The sequence below is a fragment of the Chelonoidis abingdonii genome, chromosome 2, assembly GCF_003597395.2.
Source record: "Chelonoidis abingdonii isolate Lonesome George chromosome 2, CheloAbing_2.0, whole genome shotgun sequence".
In the NCBI taxonomy this organism is placed as follows: domain Eukaryota; kingdom Metazoa; phylum Chordata; order Testudines; family Testudinidae; genus Chelonoidis; species Chelonoidis abingdonii.
Window position 1 is genome coordinate 85,285,858 of NC_133770.1, and position 24,277 is coordinate 85,310,134.

At 42.8% G+C, this 24,277-nt stretch overlaps 1 protein-coding gene and 1 non-coding gene across 2 annotated transcripts in view; one reads left to right on the forward strand and one right to left on the reverse strand.

Annotated features, from left to right (window-relative positions):
* Positions 1–18,286, reverse strand: part of SACM1L (SAC1 like phosphatidylinositide phosphatase) — a 53,987-nt gene extending 35,701 nt beyond the window's left edge. Inside the window, exon 1 of the mRNA XM_032803196.2 lies at positions 18,094–18,286. Coding sequence (XP_032659087.1) covers positions 18,094–18,128 — 35 coding nt within the window. The 5' untranslated portion in view covers positions 18,129–18,286. The remainder of the gene's footprint in view (positions 1–18,093) is intronic.
* Positions 18,287–18,636: 350 nt separating this feature from the next.
* On the forward strand, positions 18,637–18,709 carry TRNAR-ACG (transfer RNA arginine (anticodon ACG)). Its single transcript has one exon. It is a non-coding gene; the product is annotated as a tRNA-Arg (tRNA).
* Positions 18,710–24,277: the final 5,568 nt, after the last annotated feature.

A 24,277-nucleotide genomic window follows, 5' to 3' on the forward strand; every position in this document is an offset into this window, starting at 1 on the left:
TGGTTTTTTTTTTAAAAAGTGAGAAAATTAAGAAAAAATAATATAAAGTGAAAAGCTTTCTGAACATATTCTGTATCAACCTGTGGAACTATCTCCCAAATAATGTGATGGAAGCCTCATTTTTCAGAGCCTTCAAAACTAGAATTGACGATACACCAACATACAACAGAATCCTGTGCTGGCAGAGTAATGGATCTCTAGATGGCCTAACTAGGAGTCTTCCATCTATGATTTCTATGATCAATATTTAAACACTCTGGCTTGCACAGTATCAACAGCATAGACATAGCTTATGTCATGTTAAATATCTTTTCAGCTATATGGCCACTGGCAGTGCAAGGCTCAGAAATTAAATATTCTAGTTAAGACCTTTATTTTCAAATACTTATTAATAGCTTGTGGAGTGACAAATGTTCATTTATAATGTGAGCTTTTGGTTTACTGCACTCAGCAAGATGGTTAAATCTTTCTTTTAAATGGAGTTTATCTTTAAATTATTCTAACAATACTGAATCAACTGCAAAGTGCTAATAATGATAATCCACGAAGTACTTCTAAATCACACAAACACTACATTAAAAGATTAAAGGTTACAAAATTCAGAGTTAGGAAATGAAAAGCCAGAATTAAAATTGCCTGTGCAATCTTAACTCGGCCCTCTTGCACTAGTCATAGAATATACTATTCCCCTCACCAATTCTCTGCTCAGCTCTTAATCCTCTAGCAAAGCCATTCACTGCCTTCAAGTCCCAGTCTCCTTACCTAGACAGTACTAGTCTCCACCAAAACTCGAGTCTCTGTTCTCTCCCCCACTCCCATTAGCCTCAAGTCCCAGGTTCCATATACTGTACAGCTTTGTTCCAATGTACTTCCTCTGCCCCTCACTCAGATGGCTCTTGCCCCCTGTGCATTAGAATCAGACAACTCCCTCCTCCCTGCTCAGCAGGGGCTGGAGATGCAGTCACAGACCACAGGAGAGAGTCGTCCTGTTCTCAGGCCTGGTCTACACTACGCGTTTAAATCGATTTAAAGAGCGTTAAATCGATTTAACGCTGTACCTGTCCACACTACAACGCCCTTTATATCGATAAACTGTACCCAACCCAATTTAGCGCTAAATTCGATATTAACATATCGGATTATGGTTGTGTGACGGAATCGAGCGTTATTGGCCCCAACAGTGCCACTGACCGTCTGGACACCAATCTGAAAACTCGGCATCAAGCGGGTAGCATAAACAGGAAAAGCCCCGCGAACTTTGAATTCAATTCCTGTTGCCCAGCATGGAGCTCTGAATTCAGCACGGGTGGCGATCAGTCTCAAATCCAAAAAGAGCTCCAGCATGGACCGTACGGGAGATACTAGAATTGATCGCTGTATGGGGAGACAAATCTGTTGTATAGAGCTCCGTCACAGAACCGAATGCGTAAAAAAAAATCTCCAGGATACACACACTGCGTGACAGTCGTAACGGGAAGCAGAGGACTAATGCCATGGAGGGAGGGAGGGGGTACTGAGATCTCCAGCTATCCCACAAAAGTACATGAATGCTTGGCTGAGCTCCTCAATGTCTGTAGTTTCAACACAGTGTTCGGCGTGGTTCAGGGAAAGCTCCTCAGTTTCATTCCCACCTCACACAGTGAAAGAAAAGGGAAAGAAATAATTCTTGACTACTTTCAAATGTCACCCAACTAGAATTGCTGCGGTAGACGCGATGCTGCAGCAGTGAAGAGCATCCGCTCTTCTCCCTCCTCCCTTCCCCGTGGTAGACGGTGCAATAGGACTAGTATTCATGGAGGGTACTAACATGTTGACATCGAGGAACATTGCTGGTTATCCCAGTAGATAGGACAGAACGGCTAATAACCAGCTCATCATAGCAAACTGGGGCTTCAGCCCCTCCCTTCCTGTGTAAAGAAAGATTCTGTTACTGCTGGACTGTATAGCAGCAGCATGCTGGGCCTCTCCCACACCGCTTAATGTCCCTGCCTGGACTATCATCGTGCCGGGAGGCTGCCTCCCCTCATTTATGTCACTAAACACTCAGTTTGCTTATTCTCGTCATTCTTATAACTTCATAACAAATGGGCAGACACTGCCACAGTATCCCAGGAAGGTTGGTGAGGAGGAAGCAACGGGTGGGGTGTTGCAGGGGCACCCCCTGTGAATACTGACAGACGGAGCGCTTGTGCTCTGATACACTGGTCCTCTATATACACTTGCCCCTATCTAGGCAGGACTGACTCTATTTTAGAAACCATAAGGGAGGGATTGACTCAGTCCAAGTGAGTCAATCCAATTTTGCTTTGCCTTGCGCCCCCGCAATTTCAGCCAGGGCACTCTGAAGCAGCGGACCAGTACAGAGGGGGAGATGATAACCGTCATCTCATGCAGTTTTCTCCGGCAGTAATGACGGTACTAGAACCGTATGCCAGTAAACCATCTCTGCTATTGCATTCAAAAGTCAATCTGTAATGCGCTTGTGTAGCGCCGGTAAATTAGTATCGCTCTTCTGTCGTGGCATTTCCAGTAACATACTTGGTATTATTCGGTGCCGGAAAAAAAAAAAAAAGCTGACGGCTCTCCATGGTTGTCCATGATTGGGCGTTCGGCCAGGGCAATCCGGGAAAAACGGCACAATAGGTATTGTCATGCTGAGTTTCTCCCGGAGGTATAGGATTATGATGACTGACATTTATTCCCAGAACACCCTGCGATACATATGATTCAACCCAAATTTCCAAGGGGTGGGGAGACTTGCCGGAACTATGCGGATAAGCTACGGAGAGTTACCCAAAGAAACGTTCAGAAATCGACGTAGCCTCGGACCATGGACGCACAACGCCGAATTACTGTGCCTAGTGTGGCCGCATGAAATTGAATTTATAATATCAGTTTTATAAAACCGATTTTAGCTAATTCGATATTATCCTGTAGTGTAGACGTGGCCTCAGTTCAGGTACTTGGACTCAGCATGGCCTGCAGCAGTCCAGAGCTGCTACTGCAGGGAAAGCTGACACTACAGTCAGAGCTTAGCAGTTCAGCGCTGATGGAATCTTTGGGGAATTTGGCCACTAAAAAATCTGAGAACTCTGATTTTTTTAAAGGTGTATAACTTGGCCAAATTTAGGCAGATTTTCATGAGGACAAAAGGCACATCTCGGACAAAAGAACAAAATTTCAGGCCTCTGCTCCAAAGCACTTAAGGAAAAAAAAAACCAGAACACCAAAATTTAACACTGGCAAAACAATGTATTTTCGCCTAACCTCATTCTTAGAAACTTCTGAACTGTTTTGGCTGAAATTTTCCAAAATCAGCCTCAGGCAGACACCTGGCATGGCAAATTTCAGCCCAAATGGTTAACAACTGACAAAAAAGTAATAAGCTGCTGAAAATATGGTCTTACATGAAAGCGTCTGACAACCTTAATAGGTGATGCATCTAATCCAGTGGTTCTCAAACTGGGGGTCAGGACCCCTCCGGGGGTCACAAGGGTATTACATGGGGGCGCTGTGAGCTGTCAGCCTCCAACCCAAACCCTGCTTTGCCTCCAACATTTATAATGGTGTTAAATATATAACAAGTGTTTTTAATTTATAAGGGGGGTTAGACTCAGAGGCTTGCTGTGTGAAAGGGCTCACCAGTACAGAAGTTTGAGAATCACTTCTCTAGCCCCACTTATAATTAAAATGAAAGAGCATCCAAAAATTGAGACAGAATCGCACATTCCAACCTCTGAAGGAACAGCATTCTTGTATATGTAGCCCACAGAGCTAGCCTGCTTGCTTGTATATCTTTTCTTATGGGTTTGATATTGTTTGTTTTATTATAATAGATTTATTCTAGAGTATTTTGGCTGTAATGTAAGTAACCTGAAGACCACATCCTGTTGAGCTAAAGCAAATTAGCATACATACATTCGGGACCTTTAGCCTACGTAAATGATGATGAGCTAAAGCATAAAGAGAGAGACGCCTGAAGTGAGGATGTATTAAAGCAAGGAGGCATAGACAGGGGACTGGCTAAATTCATGCCCTCTATAAACTTAACAAAGAACTTGGAAATAACCAGTTAGGCCAGAAACATCAGATGTGAGACTGAGCTAGTAGTTATTACTATGTATGAATATGTCACACAGACATATGAACATGCCAGCCTATAGAGTAAGTGTGCCCTGATATTCTGAGGGTGAGGAAATTAAGTTTGGACATGGAAGGAGGCACATAGTGCTCAGGCTCTATAAAGGGGGGCAACTCACCATGTTAGTTTTAGTTTGTATTTTTTCATTCTTAAACTAGTTAAGTCAAACTTTAAGTTAACTTTCTGTAGGTTTTCCTTTAGCTTTTTACCACTCTAGATTCTCTTAAGTTCTTCACCTCCCACTCAAGAATTGAGGCACCTGGATCATCACGCAGAGGCGAGGCTGGTCCTCCGTCTATTACTACCAGGTTATCAAGGAAGGGTGTGAGTATGTTAATCTAGAAAGCTTTATAGTATATAATATCATATGTACCTCGAACAATATTACTGCCTTTGTAATTCTGATTATTCTTCCATTTGATTGCTATTCCATTTATCTCAATGTAAGTCTTTAAGGCTGTACTTTGTTCTCAGTGTAATGTCCTTGTCATACATCCTGAGGATCCTTGAAAAATGTGTAACCTGGTTCTGGGACAAGAACCTTATCTTATGATCAGATTAACTGGCAAGCCTATATAAACAATAATATTAACCTCCTAAAATCAGGCAACATATTAAAATCAGGATTATGACACATGATGTTTATCACATGCACATAAAAAAATACTGCATATGCTCACTTTAATGTGAGCAAGAATTACATATATCAGCCACTGTGGAGATGAGGAGGATTATTCACTGTAGTCAGGGATCAGAGTTATTTGGTTGTGCTTATACTAAAAACAATTGAAGCAGTCAGTGTTGAAAATCCATCAGATCCATATTCTATTTGTAATGCAAAAATATGAAAGGAAATAGACTTCCCAGAAAATAAGATTCAGAACTTCTGACTAACTTTCACATTCAAACCAAACTCAACTTTCCTATGATCTCCATATTTTTCATTTGTATCTGAGAATTCTACACAGCCACGCTCAGTTACCCTGTCTGATTAGCAGACTGCATCAAGAAATTAACAAGACATTGACATCAGTGCAGCTCAACAGAAGGAATATGTCCAACAGTCTTGACTTCCAACTAAATGAGCAGCATCAAACCAATGCTCCAATCTCTGCTGCTCAATAGTTTAAAAAACAAACAAACAAACAAAAAAAAAAACAATGAGAACACATACACAAAAGCATGGAGACTAAAAAAAAAATCACAGAATGCTTTCAATAATCTTGGCTTAAAGAGCACAAAGAAGAAAATACAGGGGAACCACCACCAAAATCAAGTCCTTTGGTTTGTTTCTTCAGTTCAGACACTATCATGGCTATGAAACAGTGGAGAGCTGGAACTTCATTGTGGGTAGGTACATGTAAATGAATACAGTATTAAGATAGGAAAAAAATTAAAAATTACTCAGCTCACATCAAAATCCTCCGCACTCCCAGATAGAAGTCAAAACCTCACTCCCACACACAAAATATATTTATTTGAAGTCTTCACTGAATAGTTGAGTGACGGGTCCATTTGAGACTAAAAGTCTATTATACTTTTATAGTATAACTTGTAAGAGTCATATTTTACAGGTATTTAGTGTGTACCAGGAGGCTATAAATCATATTTTAAATTCAAACTGTTTTTGCATATGTGTACTGTGAAGAAAGTAGTATGTCTGTGGAAGTGGCAGTTAAAAATGGGACGAATTCTGCTAGACAGCTTTCCAAAGTATCTTTAGAGAATGTATACATATTTTAGAACTATATTGCAAATACATGTTACCAAAAAAAAAAAAAAAAATCATGTGTAATAAGGATTCCTTCTCTTCCTGAGTACAACTCAGCTTTACCACAGTTTTCTATATTTGAAGAATCTCAGTTGATGATACATGAGTTTCTTCATAAATATTCATTAAAGTAGAATATTTTGGTTATCAAATAGCCATTTATGTTTTCTATTCATGGAATAAGTTGCTCAGAGCATCATTTTTCTGTTTTTAGAACTTTTGGCAGCTTTTGCTGCTTCTATTAATAGCTTAAAAAGGAAACAGTAGTGAACTTAACCTTAAGAATTTAAAAAGTGTTAGAACTCTCTGCTTACACAACTAAGCATCCAGATCAAGTTCTAATGTAATAAAACAAGAAAGGTGAAATGTGATTCAAGTACTGCAGCTTAGGTATGTGATATTTTAGAAATTAAGTGCAATATTTTCTCATTTGTAGTTTGAATATTTGCTTTGTACAAAGCTGATAAACACAGAGGAGCCCACAGGTGAGACAATATCATCCCTTAGGGATGAATTTATGTATATCCTAGTATAGAAGATAGGAAAGAAGTTGGTAAAGTACAGGTAGAAGCTAATAAGGAATAGCTAGTCAAACAAAAGAGTCCCATTTAAAATATAATAATGAAGGTAAGAAACTGAATATTGACAAAATGTATAAGTGCTTATATACAAATTACAGAAGTCTAAAAATATTAAGATGGGTGAATGAGAGTGCCTGGCATTACATGAGTGTATTGATATAAGAGGCATCAGAGAAACATGGTGAATGAGGATAATCAATGGGACATGATAATATCAGGGTATAAATGATAGAGTAGGTCACACTGGTAGGGGGTGACATTAAAAGTTAAAGAAAGCAGAGTCAAATAAGGTAAAAAAAAAATCTTATATGAAATGAACTATACCATAGAATCTCTATGGATAGATATTCTATGCCTGAATAAAAAAAAAAGAAAGAAGAAGAAGAAGAAGAAGAGTATAGCAATAGGACTATACTACCAACCACCTGAACAGGATGATGACAGTGACTGTGAAACGCTAAGAGAGGTTAAGCACGCTACTAAAGCTGAAAGTGCAATAATAGTGGATTATTTCAGCTATCCTCATATTGACAGGGTGCAGTGCAGAGATAAAATTGCTAGTCACCACAAATGACTGCTTCTTGGAGCAACTAATCCTGGAACCCCCAAGGGGACAGGTAATCCTTGACTTAGTCCTAAGTGGAGCACAGGATCTGGTCCAAGAGGTAACTATAGCTGAACCACTCGTTAATAGAGACTATAATGTAATTAAGTTTAACATCCCTATAGAGAGAAATACAAACACCCCCACACACACACAAAACAAAAAAAGGGGAACTTCAAAAAACAAATGATGATGCTCATTGAATGGAAATGGAAAGGAACTGTCGCAAGGGTAAATGCTTGAAGCTGCAAGAGGCTATTTAAAAGCACTATAACAGAGTTCAGACTATATGTATACCCCAAATCATAAGAGACAACAAGAGGACCAAAAGAATGCCACCATGGCTAAACAGCAGAGTAATCAAGGTCATTAGAGGCAAGAAAGCATCCTTTAAGATTTGGAGGTCCAATCATAGCAAGGATTAATAGGAAGATGCACAAACTCTGGCAGGTTACGCATAGAAGTATAATAAGGAAGATCAAGAAAGAATTTGAGAAGCAACTTACTAAGTATGAAAAAACTAATGGTAAGAATCAATAAGTCTGCCAAACATGCAATGGAGCCACTAAAAGAGAAAGGTGCTAAAGAAGCACACAGGGCCATTACAGAAAAGCTAAGTGAATTCACTGCAATGGTCTTCACTGCAGAGGCTGTGGGGAAGATACCCAAAAAGGACAGCTCTGATGTGGGTAACAAATCAGACGTACTGTCCCACAGTGATGCATAAATAGAAGAAGTTTTGAACAAATTATTAAATTAAATAGAAGTCAGTCAACAGGAGCAGATAGATGGTATTCACTCCAATTCTGTAGGAATTCATATATAATATTGTAGAACTACTAACTGTAGCATATAACCCACCACTGAAACAAGCCTCTGTATCATGTGACTGGAATGTGGCTAATGTACCACCATTTATAAAAAGGGACTCGAGAGGAGATCCTGGCAATTACAGATATGAGGGTCTAACTTTAATACTGGGCAAACTGGTAGAAACTATAGTCAAGAACAGAATGATCAGACACATAGATAAACATGATTTGCTGGAGAAGAGTTAACAAGGCTTTTGTGAAGGCAAGTCATGCTTCACCAATCTATCAGAATTATTTGAGGGTGTCAATATGCATGCAGGTAAGGGTGATCCAGTTAAAATACTATACTTGGATTTTCAGACAGCCATTGACAAGGTCTCTCATCAAATGCTCTTAAGCAAAGTAAAGAGTCATGAGATAACAGAGAAGTCCTCTCATGAATCAGTAACAGGTTAAAAGACAGGAAACAAAGGGTAGGAATAAAATGGTCAGTTTTCATAATGCTCTCTCCATTGTAAACAGCAAGATCCCCCAAGGATCTGTACTGGGACCTGTGCTGTTCAATCTTTTCATCAATGATCTCAAAAAGGAGTGAAGAGTGAAGTAGTATAGTCTGCAGATGTCATCTTGAATAATTTTCTAAGTCCAAAGATAACAGCAAAGAGTTACAGAGGGATCTTACAGAACTGGGTGACTGTGCAACAAAATGACAGATGAAATTCAACATTGATAAGTACAAAGTAATGTATATTGGAAAAAATAATCCCAACTACACATATGTAATGATGAGCGCTAACAGCTAATTTAGAACCGAAGAAAAGGTCTTGGAGTCACTGTGCATAGTTCTCTAAAAACTTTAGATCAATGTACAATAGCAGTCAAAAAGGCTAACAAATGATAGAAAATATCGTAATGTCACCATGTAAATCCAGCGTGTGCTCACATCATGAATACAGTGTCCAGTTCTGGTGGTTCCATCTCAAAAAGGATATATAGAGCAAGGGTTATCAAACTCAGATTGGGACCCATCAGGGGGTCACAGTTATTACATAGAGGGTCACAAGCTGTCAGAACTCCACTCTAAACCTCACTTTGCCTCCAGCATTTATAATGGTGTTAAATATATTAAAAAGTGCTTTTAAATTTACACAGGGGAGAAGGATGTGTCACATTCCTAGGCTTGCTATCCGAAAGGGATCACCAATACTAAAGTTTGAGAACCATGGATTCAGAGGAACTGGAAAGGCACAATGATAATCATGAGTATGGTATGTCTTCAATATAAAGACAGACTAAAAAGATTAGGCCTGTTCATTTTAGAAAAAAAATGAACAAGGGGGGAAATATGATAGAGGTCTATAAAATCATGAATGGTGTGGAAAGAGTGAATAGAGAAGTGTTATGTATTAACCCTTTCACGATACAAAAGCCAAGGATCACGCAATAAAATTAACAGACAGCAGGTTTAACACAAATAAGAGGAAGCACTTTTTCTACACAGCATACAATTAACCTGTGGGATGTTGTGATGGCCAAAAGTATAATTAGGTTAAAAAAATAGATCAGAAGGATAGCCCCATCAATGGCTATTAGTCAAGATCGTCAGGGATGCAACCCCATGCTCAAATGACCCTAAGCCTCTGATTACCAGGAAGCGAATAGAGGGGTGGATCATTCCAACAGCACTATTCTGTACACTCCCACAAAGCTCAGGTACAGACCACTGTTGGAGACAGGATACAGGGCCAGATGAACCATTGGTCTGACCCAGTATGGCAGTTGTTACATTCTTTGTAATTTCACATGCTGAGTTTGAGGGTGGTAATGTGCATTGTGGAGAAGAAGAAAAAAAAACAACACTAAAACCCAATTACACACAGAGTTTTAATTATGTTGATTTTACTGAAAAGAGTATTGGTGTTTTCTGATAAAAAGAGAGGCATGATGAGTTTTGCTCTTTTATGCTATGACAACAATTAAAGAAAGCACTGTATTCAAGATCACTTAAGAATTCTTTTACCCTTCAATGCCCAAATCTTTACTTCAGTAACTGATGTATATCATAATGCTTAACATTACTCTAATGCAGGAAACTCCTCAATGTCATCCTCTAAATATTGCAATACAAATAAAATCAAAAAAGTACATCTTCTTCTATGCAGTAATGTATACATTGTACTCAAAGTACCATCAAGTTGCACTCTGAGAATGGGGACAAACAGAGATGTTAGTGTTTACACAGCACTTTGAAGATGTACAATTTTAAGTATTAGGAAGTATAAGCATGTTATTTCAACACTGCACAGTTCCCAGATATTCCAAGTTAACAGGTGTTCTAATGAAACATTAGAACACTTGTTTATCTACAGGCTCTCCCCCTATTTGGGTATTCCATTTAATAAGAGTAGTAACCTACAGTAGTTTCCAGAGACAGTGGAGGAGGCGGCAAAAAACAAAAGTAGTAAAGTATACAGTCCCCAAAAGTCTCTAGTATCAAGCTAGTGGAACTAAGTGTAAAGAAAAGCCAGCCACACAACAAAAGTGCTACTTACATATTTTAAATTAAAATTTATATTTAGTCCAATAAAAGTCACATTTAACATTCAAGTATTTCTTGGCTCAAGTTGTATCTTCCTCAGCCGTGGGTCCCAGTAGTACTACGATTACCATTTATCTTTAGCAAGAAAGAGATGCAGGCAGCTTTCCTCCATTGATACTGTCACCCTGCAGGCAGGCTATAATTATCTGACATGTATTTCCAATAAACTAACTGCCATTCTAAAGAGACTTCTAGTTGTTACTAGATGCTGGTTCACTAGACTTCCATATTTCTGAAAGTACTTGGTGTGTGTAGAAAAGGGAAAGATGAGGTTAGGGCCAAAGCCTGAAAAATCCACTTATCACTGGCAAGTGACCAGTTCTCCCTGGCAAACACAGGGACTTAAGCCAACTTCTGCAGAAATTGCAAATCAAGTTCCTTGCACTTGAGACTGAAGAAAAACTTCCAAATGTGAACCAAAATAAAAAAGGATAAATATTATGAGAGTTTGCAGACTTTGGAAGGAGAGACAGATATTAACGAAGCTGATCAGTTACACTGCTACCACTCCCAAGGTTCTGAATCACTGACAAGAATCATGTTGATTTCATGCTGCCCCCGTTTGGGAAAGCTCAGCTGAGGCAGGTACTGGAATTTTAGGATAAACAGACCTTAAAAAGTGACTACAGGAGGGTAATGTAATAGATACCACTTCTCCCCAGTTCACCTCTGAAGATGGAGAAAGACAGTGAAACCAAAATACAGACAACTTGTTGCCCACAGACAGTCTCCCACCTTTTCTGTAACCACCGGTGCAGCTACACCAGTGGTCATACTACCATAGATGGGGTACAGACAGACACTAGTGTTTTTACCAATGTCATTTAGACCTGATCTGAGCAGCGATAGATGACATCAGAGTATAGTTGTTCTCCATCTACCTTTGTGCTGATATCACTGCTTGCAATAGTGGAATACTCCCCAAAGTACTTTTCCTCTTCCAGCAGTTTGGGAGGAGGATACAGGGGAACCAGTTTCAAACTTAGGGTCAGAACCTGCAATTGCAAAGCACCATAACATTCACTGGGGCTCCACACCGAATCATGAGTCACCTATAAAGATCCTGATGCAGAATTTGGCCCTTGGATAGCTGCTAGTGAGAGGCTGATACAAAAGCTATAGATCCCACTAGGAACTGGCAGGAAGTTTAATCTGGGCTTCTCACATGGACATTATCCCTAGATGTTGCTAGACTTGTAAATGTAACCCATCAGACCACAGGTGTCTACCAAGTATTTTAAAACTTGGAATAGGGCCCCATTCTGCTGGGGAATTTATCCACAACTTGTTCCAGAGGAAGAACTAATCTGTCCTCCATTCACAGGGGAGCTATTTCAACTTCAAAATTAACTCTAGGTGTTGCTCAGCTATCACTTAGAAAAGTCCATTTTCCTACAGTCAATGGGGGTTTGGGCTCTCAGATCTATAAAATTACTATTATGCTTTTATCATGTCATGTCAAATTGGTTCCGGCATGCTAACATCCTTATATCCACATGAGTAGAAAATGACTATATGTTAACACAGCCAATACATCCCCCTGCAGGTGTGCTTGGTTCCTCTTTTTGTCCACTAGAGAAAAATAAGGGGCCTACAAGAATGGGGGCTACCCAAAGGGTCTGAGTTATCACAGCTAAAAAGTATCAATTTCATCCTTGCTGTCGTGCAAAAGCATCTATGTGGGGTAACCCAGACATGCAAATTGGGAAAGAAACCTATAATTTGGAGAAACTGGCTGAGCACGAGCATCATATGCATTTTCCTTAGTCAAGGATGAGAACTTTGTACCTTTTATAACACTGAAGCAATGCTATTCATATTACCAACAAGGGAGGAGAAACGGAAACCAAAATAAGGAAAGAACAGATTAAAGAATATTTATACAAATTAAATGCATTCATGTCAGCAGGGCCTGATGAAAATTGACCTTAGGGTACTTAAGTAACTTGCTGAAAATCTCAGAACCATAAGCAATTATCTTCGAGAATTCATGGGGGATAGGGGAGGGCCCAGAACACTGGACAAGGGCAAACATTCCCCTTTTTAATGCTCTTGTAGGTACTAAGAGGACCCATGGAATTATAGACCAGTTAGCTTAACTTTGATACCTAGAAAGATACTGGAACAAGCTATTAAATAATCAGTTTATAAGCACTTGGAGTGCAGTAAGGTTATACGGAATAGCCACTACAGATGTGTCAAAAACAAATTTTGCCAAACCACCCTAATTTCCCTCTTTGACAGCATTACTGGATGGTTGGAAGCAATAGTATGTGATGTATCTTGATTTTAATAAGGCTTTTCACAAAACCCCACATGACAGTCTCATAAGCAAATTAGAGAAATGTGGTCTACGTGAAGTTACTATAAAGTAGGTGCACAACTGGGTGAAAGACTGTACTCAAAGTTATCAAAGATTTGCTGTCAGACTGGGAGAACATATGTAGTGGGGTCCTGTAGGAGCAATTTCAGGGTCTGAAAAAATCAGTATTTTCTTTTATGACTGGATAGCAGAGTGACGAGTATGCATATAAAATCTGTAAGTGACATAATGCTGGAAGGGGTTGCAAGCACTTTGAAGTACAGGATTAGAATTCAAAAGGACCTTAAATTGGAGAACTGGTCTGAAATCAACAAGATAAAATTCAGTAAAGACCAGTGCAACTTAGGAAGGCAAAAATCAAATGCACATCTATAAAATGAGGAATAACTGGCTAGGTGGTAGAACTGCTGAAAAGGATCAGAAAGTTATACTGGATCACAAATTGAATCTGAGTCAAAGCGATGCAGCTCTGCAAAATGAAAATATTCTGGAGTGTATTAACAGAAAAGTAGTATGTCAGACACAGGAGGTAATTGTCCTGCTCTACTTGGCACTGGTGAGGCCTCCGCTGGAGTACTGTATCCAACTGTGGGTACCAAAGTTTAGGAAACATGGGGAAAAATTGGACAGAGTCCAAAGGATAGTAACAAAAATGAAAAGGTTTAGAAAATCTCTCTCGTGAGGAAAGGTTAAAAAATCTGGACATATTTAGTCTTGAAAGGACTGAGGAGGGATCTGATAATGGTCTTCAACTATATTAAGGGCTGCTATAAAGAGGACTGTGATCAATTATTCTATACTTGTCCTGCCTTCAGCGGATGTAATGTGCTAACCTGAAGCAAGGCAATTTTAAATTAGATATTAGGGAAGACTTAACTATAAGGTAGTTAAGCTCTGGAATAGGCTTCCAAGGGACACTGTGGAATCACCATTATTGGAGGTTTTTAAGAACAGGTTAGACAAACATTTGTCAGGGATGGGCTAGATTTACTTGGTCCTGCCTCAGTGCTGAGGGATGAACTTGACCTCTTGAGGTCCCTTCCAACCATATATTTCTGATATGATCTGCCACCGTCAACAGAATAGCAGTACTTGCAACTAAGACACTTGCTAACAACTCAGTTTGGTCCAGATGCTGTAGGACTGCCAGAGGGCCCAGAGCTACTGGGTACTTTAGAAATGCTTCGCAAACTATCCAGGCCTATGTCTACTATGTATGCCTTACTACTGAAGAGGAACTCCACTAGTCTGAAGTTCTTTGTGAAAGCATGGGAAGGAGAGTTATCACAGCCCTTAAAAGATCCTCAGTGGCAGGGCATATTACAGAACGTTAAAAATGGTCCTGTGGATCTCAAGCTATGCCTGATATAGGAAAAGATTCTATTCAAAATGTATTGCATGCCAGAGGTTGTGCAAGATGGGGGCCCTGTTTTCAGATGTTTGTTGGTGCTGTAATAAAAAAAAAGGAGCCCTCATCCATATGTTATGGGACTGTCCAACAGTCAGACACCATGGAAAGAGGTGGACACAAGAGTAAAAATACTGCCTGGATTCAGCAACCAAGTTTCAGCTGAAGTTCATAGGTTACGTGCCTGCTGCAATGTGTTCAGCTTCACCACAAATATTTTGGTTCTCAAGGGCTGTAATGTTCATCAAGCACATGATTTTACAAAAAGGAGGAGTAGACTGGTGCCAAGAATAGGGCAGTAGTATTTAGACCTGTCTGAGTTAGCAGCCAAAGAAAGACTAGCTTATCAATGCAGAAAACAATTATGAGAATTTGAAGAAATTAGGTCTCTATTTCTTGATTCAGCATTCTTTATCCAAGTGTGATAGCTCAAATAATGGCATTTCACTTGACCTCTCCACTTTTCTTTTCCTTCTTCCCCCGCCTCTCCTTTTTTTATTTTCCTCTTGACTATCTGAATGTCTTTTTATTGTTATTATCCCCCCCTTAACATGTTATGTCCATGTAATATTGTCTGATTTTGTATTGTATGAGCTTGCAGCTTTGACAAGTGTAAAGTTACATAACTGCATAATTTTACTGATATCCTGTGAAATGTGTGATATTTGGTAACATACTAGCTATAAGCAGTTGTAATACCATCTGTATTTTTTTTTATGAAAATTAATAAAAAAATCACATTAGCTCAGCATTTTATTTTAAATAAAGTGACGAATATTGGCCATCACCTTATGCTATAAACATCATGCATCCATTCCCCTTAATGTTTAGTCTTGAGTCAAGAAGTGTAATTGCTTGCCCCACACCTGCAACCAAAGCAGAGTTATGGAAACGTCTAGAAAATTTCTTAATTCAATGGCTTATGCCAGCTGTAAGTCACCAATTTGTCCACCTCTACACAAAAACAAAAACCACACACAAGGTAGTTTGTCCCATCCCCCCGTTTCCCGCCTCTTTTTTTTTTTTTTTTTAAATACACTCCTTTCTGGTCAGACCTGGCCCTCCCTCCACAGGATTAAAATGACATTGATCATAAGGAGGTGGTTTTGTGACTGTTTTTCTATGAGAGATACTATGTAAATATTTGGCAGAAAGCTATTTGCTAATCAGGCAGAAATCTTCAGTACAGACCTCATTGAATAATTCTCAGTGGATTTCTCCCCAGTATTTGTGTAGCTTTTCATAGCCATCAAGTGAAGGCATATCTAATGGACTGACTCAAGAAGGAAAGAAAGAAGCCAAGAAATTGTGCTATGAAGCAAATAATTGATACAGGCTTTGATTCTGAAGATACTTGCAGATTCTTCCAGCAAGTGACATTTATCTGATCACCCTTAAAACTTAAGTTTACGTCAGCCTTACAAAGCTGACTTACCATTCCAGGCATATCATTCTGCTTATTCAACCTCACAATGAATGCAACAATAATAATGAAAACATACTGTTCATCAAATTGAAGTACATTTTTTGATGAGTGAACAAGCAGAATTTCATGAAACTGGTTTTTGATAACTGGAATCGGGAATTTTATTAGTGGTCCATCCAATGAAACCCTGTTACAGTGAATATATGCAGACTTTCTTTCTACCAGATTAAAATCCCTGTAGTAGAGAATGAACCCCAAATATTGTTGTTAACTGCAGATTAACAGTAATTTTCATGGAAATATTTTTATCTGTTCCAGCTGAAAATGGATAACTCCTCAGAATGACATCATACAAAAATGTTTAGGTGTGTGTATGCAAGCTTTAGAAAAGTTGAATACAGTATAATTTATGTTGCTCAAATTTAGGAAGAAAACAAATATTCTTCTTTGAATAGTAAATGATTTTCCCCGTGACAAACATTCATTTAAGAGCTCTGATGTGGATTTAAGACTAACTACACAACATCAGAAAGAGTTTCTTTGAGGCACTCTGCAAACATACCTGCTTCCTAGTGTATTCTGTTCAACAATCTTTAAGACTCAGTGATCACTATGACATTGATTATGCAAATACTTGTGTTTGATTCACTTTAAGTATGTGTGTAGTACCATTGGTTTCACTTTCCGTTAAGTGCCTGCAGGATCAGGGACTATAATTTTCACAAAATGACACCTCAGGAAAGCTTTCTTCTGTTCCTGGTGTTGAATCTAATCACAACTCAGACTACAGGTGCCAGAATCAACAAATCTATAATGGGGATTAAACAAATCCCCCAAGAACAGCTCTCTCACCAATAAATATACTCATAGCAGAACAAACAGGTCAAATGCTGTAATTATATAATTAAGATTATATAAAGAGTTAAACAGTGGGCTGAAATTCCTTATATTTGTTCTCGATCCAAAAGGAGACAGTGTTTTGGCTTCAGAAATGTTAGTTAAATTTTGTTTGACTAATTATTGTCCAAAAATGAGGCTTAAAATATCACTTGGATGCTGTTTTTGCCTTAAGACAACACAAGTGGCTTAATTTTAAGAAGTTCATACCCAGCACGGACTTTTGTTCTCTAAACGTGAAATACCTCAAACAGCTTTGTAAGAATACAGAGCTCTTCCCCCTCCCCAACACTCACACTCTCTTCACCTCTGGGTTTAGGCCAAGCATGAAAAGTTTCAGTATAAAGAATAATTTTTCCAGGAAATTACAAGTGCCAAAAATAAGGTCTTCTAACACATGCCTCCTTAGTCTTACTCAGTATTGGGTCTGTAATGTAATTTTATTGGCTGAATGAAACAAGCATTTAAATGTCATCGGGCACATGAAAGCATAAAAGGTTCCCTTCCCCCTATTATATTACAAAAAAGTAAACAAATCAGAAGGTTAAAGTTTTTTTATGGGGAAACCATGTCTCAAGCTCCTCAAAAACAAAAAAAAGCAACAAAAACACCACACGCATACCCCGCTACTGAAAGAAAAATAAACCAGAAATTATTGCTGTTTACTTCATTTGACAAACTGACAACAGAGCAGTACAACAAAGGAGGTAGTGATGCTTAAGGAACTTACTGTTGGCAAACAATATTGCAACACTAAAGCTATTTTCAAAACTTTACTTTAGCGTTGATATATTCACCAGAAGGCCCGTGAGTATCACTACTTGCTTTACTGAGGTAGTTACCCAACAGGCAATCAAGTAGCAGCTTTGGCTTGTTCCCTTGCACCAGGCACTGTTTACAGATCCAAAACTTTCCTGAAAAGTAACAAGGCAGGTAAATGGAAAGTCAACTGTTTAGTTAGCCGATCAAAACAGGACACCGAGCAGGGACGAACGTGTCCGCTTAATTCCTTCATTCAGAAAGTGCCAGGATTTAACAAGCCCTTGGTTAAGGGACACAAGGATCCCCCTTAAAACCACAAAAGCCAGTGGGATGGACGCTCCAAGCCGAGGCTCGGGTTCTCCCCCACAGCTCAAGCGAGCGGGGCAGCCACTTCCCGGAGACCCGCAATCGCCAGGCCGTGCACCAGGGCCCCGGGCAGGAGCACATCTGGGCTGGGAGCTGCCCAGCGCCCCCCGCCAGGCCCTATGTTGCCCCGAGCAGCTCCCAGCCCAGGCGGCCCTGCCAGCCCGGCCGCAGGGTGGGGGCACGAGACGCGACTCGGACTGCACCCGCCCGGCCTCTGCGCGTGTCCGGCTCCCTCCGCCCCTCCGGCTCACACCGGACCACGCAGGATGGATGAAGCCGCGGGGAGCCAACGGGCGCTGGGGAGGGCGGGGCGGGGCGGGGAGGGGAGTCGCTGCCCGGCGGCTCCAGGTAACTGGGGAGATGGGGGGGGCACGTGGCTGCGTGGCTTCCCCAGGTCACTCACAGCTTCAACTTCTCATAGGCCCCCGCCGCCGCCATCGCCCCCCTCCGGCTACCCTGCCGGCTCGGCTCCGTTCTACGTCCTGGACTCTCGTCTTTCTGACCCTGACGCGTCTAGGTCTTGAGGACGGGGCCTCGCACAGGACAAACCTAGCCAAACACCTTGCGGCGGCCGGACTCCAGACACGGAAGGGAATGACTGGCGCTGCTGTGATTGGCTGTGTCTCCGGCTCTGACCCCGCCCATTGAGCCACCTACTGATCAGGAGAGAGCGGAACTGTAAGGCTACTGCTGGGTGGGGGGGAAGATGGGCGTGAGACGTTTCTACGAAACGGCTAGGGATTGGCCTTGGTGTTGTAGCTCCGCCCTCTAGGGAGCGAGTGAGGAGAAGAGGGGCCGCATGATGGGCAGAGGGGGGCTTTGATTGGCTGCAATTGCCTCCGTAGTCCCACCCCTGGATCCGAACGCTCGCCTATTAGTGATCTCCGTGTGTGGGCGGAATCAATGAGTAGTTAGAGAGCAAACGTTGAAGAGTCTTGCATGTGCAGGGCCAGTGGCGCAATGGATAACGCGTCTGACTACGGATCAGAAGATTCTAGGTTCGACTCCTGGCTGGCTCGGTCGAATTTTTTTTCCTCGACTTCTGCCAAGGTATTTTGATTTTACTGCTCCTGCTTCCTGCAGTCACCGACAGCCCAAGCAGTCATTCCATAGAAATATATGGCATACAGCACCCCTTCCCCACTCACCTCATTGTGAACCCCCTGAATCCCTCCCTTCACCACTCACCATCCATCCACCCCCCTTCTGTACCCGCTTCTTTACTCGCTCTGCTGTGCGCCCCCTGTACCCCCACACCACTCACCTTCCCGACACCTTCTGTCCCCTCTCCCCACTCACCCTGCTGTACACCTCTATACCCCTAAACCACTCACCTTCCAGACACTCCCCTACCCCCTCGGTACCCCCGCACCCCACTCGCCCTGCTGTACACCCCCATACCCCTCACTTGCTGTACCTGCTCCCCTCACCCTAGTGTACCCCTCTACTCCCACACCACGCACCTTCCATACACGCACCCCCATACCCTCGCCCTTCTGTACCCCCCGCACCGCCTCACCCCACCTACACCTCCATCCTCACCTCCACCTTCTGTACCCCCGCACTCCCTCTTTACTCATCCTGCTGTACGACTCCTGCACCCTCCACGCCACGCCGCTTCCATATACCCCCACACCCTATTGGGACCCCGTGTGCCTCCTCCCAGCTCACCCTGCCATAGCCCCTTGTACACCCAGACAGCTCACCCTGTACCCCTTCTTCACTCCTCTGCCATAAACCCCCACACCCACTTCCCCTGCCGTACACCCCAACGCCACTCACCTTCTGTACACCCCCTACCGCCCTCCCCTTCTCACCCTGTCCCTCCCCACACCCTACACCCCTCCATAGACCCCTCTCCCCACACACCCCCAACTAAGGCCAGTCATGCTATTGTGCTTGTTCCTTCACCCACCTGCACCATTATAACCCTGTCCTTCAGACAGCCTCCTTGTGTCTGTTCTCTAAGTGGCAGCATACAACCCCTCACGTGTTTGTGTGTCACACCAGCCCTGTGTCATTATAACCCTACTAGTGCTTATATTCCTTATGTGACATTATGTCATGCCCTTGCCATTATCTGCCTCCATATGTTGTTATACCTCCCCATTCTCCACTCCCGCTCACCACCCCGAGCCTGGGACATTATACATCCATATGATGATGCCACCTTTGTGTAGCTATGAGCCCAGGTGATTTTAAATCTTCTACTGTCATTTCCCTCTCTATTACACCTCATTCTTGTGTGTGTAACTTGCCACACCCCTGACATTGCTGCTCAAGAGCAGGTGAGGTAAGTCTTACCTCACCTACACTGTCTCTCTAATATCTTGGGAGGGGACCAACATAACAACACTGCATATTAACTGCTTAAGGGTATTCCACAGTGTATAGGGGGAAGATGCGCAAATTACACAGACGCTGGCTCCGGTAACTTGCTCCTGTTTGCTTTGCAGATTTGGAAAGGGGGCAGAGAATCTGATAGATCCCGATCTCACTACCTCCCTCCCCGACTCTTGATTTTGGCAGGGTCCCAGCTATCAAGTAGAATGGGGAAACAAACCCCAACGCTGGCTGTCCCAGTCAGATCCCTCTTGGCTTTTCTTCGCTATTCAGAGTTGGAAGGAATGTGGGGCTCTTAGCAGGGAGTATCACAGGTAACTCCCATTTTATAACATTTGCAAGTGTGAGAGCCAAGCGGGAGACAACACAAGAGCATCCAGGCCACATGATCCAGGGTGGTGTTTGATCACAGGAAGGGGTTGGAAAGGAATCTCCTCTTGCCACTACCAAGAAAGCCTTTGCACAAACACGGAGGTGCAGAAGCCTCAGGCACCCACCATCTCGGCAGGCAGGATTCCAGACTAGCTGAACCTGTTGTCTGATCTGGGACTGCAACTGGCATGTTCCCAGCTAGCTTTTGTACAGTTAAAAGGGCTTTAAAAAACTGATTGGCTGGGGGAAGGGAGCCTAGAAACTGAATGGAAGATGCTACTAACATTCAGAGCTATTGTCATTTGCTTTGAGAGCCATTTCCCCGCTGCACACATCTGTGTGCAACCTGTCCGTCAAGCAGGGCCAGCTTTAGGAAGCCTGGGGCCCAATTTGAAAATTTTCAGCGGGGCCTGGCAGGGATGACTTAAAAAAAAATGTTAAAAAAAAAGCCTTTCATTTCTTTGCAACCCGTTCTCTATAAGAAGTTCTGATTTAAGGGATGTGCCACAGTATGTGTTTTTTGTACCGATACCAATACATCGGTATTTTCGGGATAGCAGTTTAAGAACCAAAAAGCCTGACATGTCCAGGAAAATATGGATGTATGTTAACTCTACCTAAAGTTCTTTTTTAAACAGATGGGCCTGAACCAGAAATGAGCTCCATTTCACACGTGTGGGTCCCCACCACTCCCTCTGGGTGTGCTAAGGTGAGAGATGTCCTGATTTTATAGGGACAGTCCTGATTTTTGGGTCTTTTTCTTATATAGGATCCTATTACCTCCCACCCCCTGTCCTGATTATTCACACTTGCTGTCTGGTCACCCTAAGGTGTGCACATGTCTGGGTCCCAGCTGCTCCCTGCCCTCCTCATTGAAGCAGGCATGCAAGGTTACTGCCCTGGGAACTGCAGGGCACCAGTGGACATGGGCCTGGCTAGAGGCAGGGCAGGGGCTGACCAGAGGTAGGTCTGGCTGCAGGCAGGGCAAAGCGTGCACGGGTTGGCTGGAGACAGGGGCTGGAGGCAGGGCAGAGGGTGCAGGGCTGGCTGGAGACAGGGACTGGCTGCAGGCAGGGGCTGGCTGCGGGCAGGGGGTGCAGGTACAACCCACCCTGTATGATGAGTGCCCCTCCTCCTCCCTCCCCAACTGGGGTAGCAGCAGCAGCAGCCCAGGGCTTGGGGGCTATTTAAAGGACCCAGGGCTCCCCTGCTTCCACTGCCCCAGCCCTTTAAATAGCCGAGGGAGCCCTGGGGAAGTGGCGGGGGTCCTGCAGCTGTTTAAATGACCAGGGCGGCAAAGACAGCTGAAGCCCTGGCCCTTTGAATAGCCCGTGGAGCCCCCCGCTACCCCCGGGCTCCCCTGCTTCTACTGCCCCAGCCCTTTAAATAGCTGTGGGAGCCCTGGGGAAGGGCTGGGGTGGTAGAAGCAATGGGAGCCTCGGACCTTTTAAAAGCCCCCAGAGCCCCCAGGGCTCCAGCAGTGGGGCTCTGGTGGCAATTTAAGGAGCCTGGGGCTCCAGCTGCCTCTGCCGCCCCAGTCATCTAAATAGCTGTAGGAGCCCTGCCACTTCCCCAGGGCTCCCTTGGGTATTTAAAGCGGGGGGGTGGAAGGAGGGGAGCCCCAGGCCCTTTAAATTGCCCCCTGGGGAAGCCAGGCCACCCCGGTACAGGGCACCAGCTCTTGCTGGTATGCCATACTGGGGCTTGGGAACTGGGCCCTCTTAGGGGTGGGGCCCGATTCAGGGGAATTGGTTGAATTGGCCTAAAGCCGGTCCTGCTGTCAAGGAATAAAGAATTAAGCATCACAATGATCTTTTGAGGTAGGGAAATACTATCCTCATTTTGCAGATGGGGAAACTAGGAAATAGATTGGTCAATGGTCTGGTTTTCAAAGGTGCTGACCTGCAACTCCTACTGACATCAACACCTTTGAAAAATCCCAGCATCACACTGGAAATGCATGATAGAGCTGGGGCTAGAAGCTGACTTCTACTTCATGTCACCGCAACATCCTTCCTAGCTGCCTACTTAAATTGGAGTACAGAGCTAGTCTCATTACTTGGCAGCATGTCAGCTTTTAACCTTTAAACATGGTTAGACATATGCCATTAGAGATGGGCTGTTCTTAAAGGTTTGTCAGAGTTGGCTAGGATGTTAGCAAGGGGTAGCTTGCCTGGCGTGAATGCCACCCTGCCTCCTTGCTGTCGGAAATCCTCACTGAGTCGCTGTGACAAGATTTCCCACTGTTGGTTTCTAATCCAGCCTCTGAGGTGGGGAAAACGGGGGGTGGGGTGGGTGAGGAGTGTGGTAGGGGATATTTGAGGTTCAGGAAGGAACATGAATGATGGAGTTCAGGAGGAAATGGGAATAGCCAGCCAACCAAAGTGGCGAGGAGGCAGAAAGAGGGGGAGGTGTTTTCACAGGGTGGGGTGGTGTCAGACTAAGGGCTTGTCTATATGGCAATTTAGTGCACATCAAGGTGGGGTGTGAAACTACAGTCCACGAGCCTGCTATACACTAACTGGCAGCGTGGGTCCCGCTAGCTGCACGCTAAAAGTTCTCTGGTGCGCTTTGATCTACTGCATACGTTTACACTCCAGGTTGCTGCACCCTGAATTGCCATAGACAAGCAGGAGTGCAAGTAGGGCAGTGCCCTCCAGTACATAGTACCGGCAAGAGATTTTTAGTGGGCACAGGGTACCAGAAAGACTAGGGGCTAGCCCCCCACCCTGGGGAGGAAGGCAGGGTGGGGCTGCACTCTGCTCCTTAAAGGAGCAGAACAGGGCTAGGGAGGGCACAATACCTGGCTTTAACAGCACAATACACGTGCTAACAAACAAACAGAGGCTTTGTTTAAGTTTGTTAGCATATGTATTGTGCTGTTAAGTCGATCAGGAGGGTAAAGGGGAGTGCACAGAAGGTGTTTAAAACATGTTTTTGATTCTGTTTCTCCCCATTGGTCTGAATTATCCATGACATCCATACTGCTTCACATCAAGTCCAAATCATTAGAGGAATGCCTCTGTTTGCATTGACCAGAAGACGTTTGGTTCTGATGTCAACCCACTTCTGCATCCTGACAGGAATCAAGTGTTGTCCCCAGCGTACACAAAATTCTTCTTTGCAGCCATACTAGTCTAATATGAATTTTGTTAACTGGAACTTGAGCAGCAAAACAAAGAAAACAAATGCCCCATTTTCCAGTTTTGTAGGTGAAAGAACTGTAAGTGAAGATTATAATGCCGGACACTGACAGCCTTAAACCAGCTGCCTCAGGAATCTGTCAAGAACTTTGCTGAAAATATGTTCCTCATCTTAGCAACAGAGCTAAGACTTATCACACATCTGCTCACCTTTATTCCAATGAAGCTCCTTCTGATCTGACAGCTCAGGCATTGTCAATTTTACCCAGAACAATTTACAAACTTGGAACCTAATCCTGTAAACCTTTAATCATTTGATCAATCCCACTGAAGATAATGGAGTACTTGTGGCACCTTAGAGACTAACAAATTTATTTGAGGATAAGCTTTTTTGGGCTCCAGCCCACTTCATCGGATGCATAGAATGGAGCATATAGTGAGGAGATATATATACATAAAGGAACATGAAAAGGTGGGAGTTGCCCAACCAACTCTAAGAGGCTAGTTAATTAAGATGAGCTATTATCCTCAGGAGAAAACCTTTGACATCTTGATTATCACTACAATTTTTTTTTCTCCTGCTGATAATAGCTCATCTTAATTAGTACTCATGTTCTTTTTGCAGATACAAACTAACACAGCTGCTACTTTGAAGCCTGTCATTGAAGATAATGGGACTATTTGCATGTCTATGGACCACTTTTGTGGTACGAGTTTCAGGAGTCTATT